The following is a 5,149-nucleotide window of genomic DNA, read 5'->3' on the forward strand; positions in this document are numbered from 1 at the left end:
CGTCTATGGGGTCCCACAGAGTGGGACACGACTGAAGTGACTTAGCAGCAGCAGCAGCAGCAGAATAAAAATAGCTTCTTCCGGCTTCAGCAATACATGAATCCTGAACTTCCAGATGTTCAAGCTGGTTTTAGAAAAGGCAGAGGAACCAGAGATCAAATTGCCAACATCTGCTGGATCACGGAAAAAGCAAGAGAGTTCCAGAAAAACATCTATTTCTGCTTTATTGACTATGCCAAAGCCTTTGACTGTGTAGATCACAATAAACTGTGGAAAATTCTGAAAGAGATGGGAATACCAGACCACCTGACCTGCCTCTTGGGAAATCTGTATACAGGTCAGGAAGCAACAGTTAGAACTGGACATGGAACAACAGACTCGTTCCAAATAGGAAAAGGAGTACGTCAAGGCTGTATAGTGTCACTCTGCTTATTTAATTTATATGCAGAGTACATCATGAGAAATGCTGGACTGGAAGAAACACAAGCTGGAATCAAGATTGCCGGGAGAAATATCAATAACCTCAGATATGCAGATGACACCACCCTTATGGCAGAAAGTGAAGAGGAACCAAAAAGCCTCTTGATGAAATTGAAAGAGGAGAGTGAAAAAGTTGGCTTAAAGCTCAACATTCAGAAAATGAAGATCATGGCATCCGGTCCCATCACTTGATGGGAAATAGATGGGGAAACAGTGGAAACAGTGTCAGACTTTATTTTTGGGGGCTCCAAAATCACTGCAGATGGTGACTGCAGCCATGAAATTTAAAGACGCTTAAATTTAAAGAAATTTAAAGACGCTTCCTCCTTGGAAGGAAACTTATGACCAACCTAGATAGCATATTGAAAAGCAGAGACATTACTTTGCCAACAAAGGTCTATCTAGTCAAGGCTATGGTTTTTCCAGTGGTCATGTATGGATGTGAGAGTTGGACTGTGAAGAAGGCTAAGCGCTGAAGAATTGATGCTTTTGAACTGTGGTGTTGGAGAAGACTCTTGAGAGTGCCTTGAACTGCAAGGAGATCCAACCAGTCCATTCTGAAGGAGATCAGCCCTGAGATTTCTTTGGAAGGAATGATGCTAAAGCTGAAACTCCAGTACTTTGGCCACCTCATGTGAACAGTTGACTCACTGGAAAAGACTCTGAGGGATTGGAGGCAAGAGGAGAAGGGGACAACAGAGGATGAGATGGCTGGATGGCATCACTGACTCGATGGACGTGAGTTTGAGTGAACTCCGGGAGTTGGTGATTGACAGGGAGGCCTGGTGTGCTGCGATTCACGGGGTCGCAAACAGTTGGACACGACTGAGCGACTGAACTGAACTGAAGAACAGATCCTAGAGGAATAACAAGAGAACTCACCAGAGGGCCCCTTAATAAAACATAATGAAACAGAGCGAGAACTCCGCAACCCCAACCAGGTAGGGTCAACGAGTCCCTTGTCAGTCTGAACAAGCTACAGAAGACAGATCATCGTCCCTCATCCTCCCAATAAAGATTTCTTGGGGTTCACAACTCTCAAAGGGGATTTGAAATAGGACATAAATGAGCCCCTTGGTTGGACAGCTGGTAACTGTCAAGTGGAGCAAAACTGAGGTTTTATCCTCAGCCAGACAAGAATGATGCCTATTTCCCTTCCTCCACTGATACGGAGTAAATAAATTAACACTGGGGAATTTGTTGCAGTGAAAAGGAAAAAAGAGGAATGACTTTCTCTTTATTTTCCTTTCCCTTTCCTGAAAATATAGAAAATAAAGAGAATACTGGACAGGCTGGAGAAGAAACAAACAGGCTTGAAAGAGCTAATTTTAGTTTTACTAGTTTTACTTTAGATTAGTTTACCTAGTTTTACTTTACCTATTCCCAATCTTTGTCTGCAACTAGGGTTGCTTTTCCCAAAACTAACCTGACTTTACGTAAACTACATCCTGTGCCTACTGCCCCCTAATTCTGCATGAGTTACATCCTGCACAACTACGCTTTAACTCTAATGCTAATTACATCCTGGACCTGTGCTTACTTACCTTCATTGCACTCCCTTTGCAGACCACCCTTGTAGCTTTTTGCATTTCAGAAAGAAGGCCACAGTACAATAAACCAGAGATAAATGGACCCAATTACTGGGCTACCAGATTGCAAAACCCAATTACCAGGTTACCTGATGCCAACTATGACTGTTTTGAAAGAATTCAAGAAAAATTCAAGATCTTCATTACTTTAAGCATTATCATTTACCCTAAGACCACAAGACCCAGGCTATATAAACTCTCGTTTCCCCTAGGAGTGGGGCACAGCTCTTCAGACACTAGCCTGCTGTGTTCTCCCCTCAGCTGGCTGAAGATTAAAGCCATCTTTCTATTCCCTCGAAACTCTGCCTGTATTTTTTTTTCAGCATCAATGGACAGAGAAAAGCAAGATTTTGCTGGTAACAAGAGCATGTCAGGGGAATCAACAATAAAAAGCACAAAACTTGAAAACATTGCACTCTGGCTAAGTTGCTTAGTCGTGCCCGACTCTATGTGACCCCATAGATGGCAGCCCACCAGGCTCCTCCATCCCTGGGATTCTCCAGGCAAGAACACTGGAATGGGTTGCCATTTCCTTCTCCAGTGCAAGAAAGTAAAAACTGAAAGTGAAATCGCTTAGTTGTGTCAGACTCTTCGCCTCCCATGGAGTGTAGCCTACCAGGCTCCTCCTTCCATGGGATTTTCCAGGCAAGAGTACTGGAGTGGTTTGCCACTGCCTTCTAACAGATCTCAAAAAGAGTACTTGTTTACAGCATGAAAGCTGAAACAAAAAGGCAGAGAGCCTTATTCAACCTCAGCTGGGAAGGTATATGCAGAGTTGTTGCTCCGCCCACATCTGAGGATGAATGTCAAAATGAGGTAGGAGATAAGACGGAATTCAGGTTGGACATTTATAATTAGCCACTCTTCTGCTTGCATTTCCTGAAATAAGAGACAGGTGCGCTTCAGTTGAGGAATTTACAGGCAACAAAAACAGGGCATATAGCCAGTCTTTGTCTCTTGCTAACACCTCAAGGGAATAATCATGGCAAGGACAAAGAAAGGAAAAAACCCTGTCTGATAAGGGGAACACTACACATGCACGGAAGGGCTCCTTGGGGTCAAAAGTCAGAGGATAATTCCAGGCCACAGTGACTCTTGCTCCTCCCAGAAGCCTTCACTTAAAAATCCATCTTGGCTAGGGTGTGCGTGGGCACCCTAGAGGAGGGTCCTGAGACAAATTAACCAAAGGGAACAAAGCAAGGTGACTGGCCTGAGGGAAGACACAGACTTGGAAAACTGCCCCTTTACAAAGGATTTAAACTTCCCAAAGGGTTGGCTCTCTCTGAGCTTGTCTATGCACCTTTCTACATGTATTTTTCCTTTCAATAAACTTTCTACTTTATTCTTTATCTTCTGCCTCCTTACCTGAATTTGTTCTTGACTAGGCAGGCAAGACTAGGGAATGTGGCCCTAATTGCTGGCTTCTGTGGTACAATGGTTAGGACTCCCTGTATGGGAAACTAAGGGACTGTTATTAGCTACCGCTTACTGCTACTTGCTGCAAGCTACCGCCTAGTGTTACGCAGGTCTGAAATCAAAAAGCACCTCAAGCAGGCAAATTCATAAACATGGAATCTGCAAATAATGGTATCAACTGTATGTAGATTTGTGCTCTGGTGGAAAACTGCAATATTTAGAACAGTTTCCTGGGTTGTTCAAATTCTACAAGGTTTCACTTTTTTCACTGCCTCTGGGCTATTTTATATCTCTAAATTATAATCAAGTTTTATTGTTTTAGTCATTTAGTCATGTCTGACTTTTTTTGCAACCCCTTGAACTGTGTTACCCACCAGGCTCCTCTGTCCATGGGATTTTCCGGGCATGATTAATGGAGTGGGTTGCCATCCCATCCCAGGGATCAAACCAGTGTCTCCAGGTTTCCTGTACTGCAGACAGATTCATCACTGCTGAACTATGCTGCTGCTGCTGCTGCTGCTAAGTCACTTGAGTCGTGTCCGACTCTGTGCGACCCCATAGACGGCAGCCCACCAGGCTCCCCCGTCCCTGGGATTCTCCAGGCAAGAACACTGGAGTGGGTTGCCATTTCCTTCTCCAATGCATAAAAGTGAAAAGTGAAAGTGAAGTCACTCAGTCCTGACCGACTCTTCTCGACCCCATGGACTACAGCCCACCAGGCTCCTCCGTCCATGGGACTTTCCAGGCAAGAGTACTGGAGTGGGGTGCCATTGCCTTCTCCAGGCTGAACCATGCAGGAAGCCCCAAATAACCGACAGCAATGCAAAACAATTATCTTTAGGCATGCAAGTAATTTCTGTGGAAGTTCAACAAAGTCCTTGCCCACCCCCCATGGAAAAAAAACAATTTTGCATCCCTTCAAATACATTTGGACATACCGTATCACATACCTCTCATCTATATTAATTCTCCTTTACTTTAATTGATTTCTGATCCACCCATTTATTACTGAGTTAACTAAATATCTGACACGTGTTCAATTCGTGTTTTATGTGACAGTCACGACACAGCACGTCTCTGTCCCGCACCGTCCCCTCACCTGTGTGCAGTGACAGCCAGCCCTTGCGGTGGGCGATGTAGTGAGGCGCATGCGCTTCCTCGTAGGTCACTGGTTTGTTCCCCTTGCCCACTCGGACTCGGGCCGCCCGGTTCTGAAAAGAGAAGCCGTGACTTTCCGCGACCACTGACCAAGGACGAGCCCTAGGTCATGTCCCTACCCCCAGGTCCCAGACCCCGAGGCCGCGAGTCCCCATGCTGCGCTCACCTTGAAGCAGACCGCGGAGGTATGCAGGGCGCGCCAAATGCATGGCAGATCCCGGCTCCAGGACAGCATCTGTAGGGACAGTGAGGGGTGAGACCCAGACAGGGGCCCTCACTTCCACCCGGCCGTCCGGCCCGCACCGCCCACTCACCAGAGGCCTGAGCCCGCCACCGCAGTAGAGCGCCACCATCTTGGACGTGGGGGCGGGGCGGGGCGGGGCGGAGCGGAGCGGGCCGCGTAAAGACAAACCGCGCGAGGCTTCCACCAGGGCGAGACCACCCGCGGGCCGGCGCAGGGGCGCGCACCGTCGGAACCGACCTGCTGTGGGCGGTGGAAGCCCTGG

General features: G+C 46.8%; 1 protein-coding gene across 1 annotated transcript in view; it reads right to left on the reverse strand.

Moving 5' to 3' along the window:
* Positions 1-5,010, reverse strand: part of MRPS24 (mitochondrial ribosomal protein S24) — a 23,734-nt gene extending 18,724 nt beyond the window's left edge. Inside the window, exons 1-3 of the mRNA XM_010832354.1 lie at positions 4,958-5,010; positions 4,810-4,878; positions 4,585-4,696 (exon numbers count right to left, since the gene is read on the reverse strand). Coding sequence (XP_010830656.1) covers positions 4,585-4,696; positions 4,810-4,878; positions 4,958-4,996 — 220 coding nt within the window. The 5' untranslated portion in view covers positions 4,997-5,010. The remainder of the gene's footprint in view (positions 1-4,584; positions 4,697-4,809; positions 4,879-4,957) is intronic.
* Positions 5,011-5,149: the final 139 nt, after the last annotated feature.

This window comes from Bison bison, unplaced genomic scaffold (genome assembly GCF_000754665.1).
Source record: "Bison bison bison isolate TAMUID 2011002044 unplaced genomic scaffold, Bison_UMD1.0 scf7180017860899, whole genome shotgun sequence".
Lineage (NCBI taxonomy): Eukaryota > Metazoa > Chordata > Mammalia > Artiodactyla > Bovidae > Bison > Bison bison.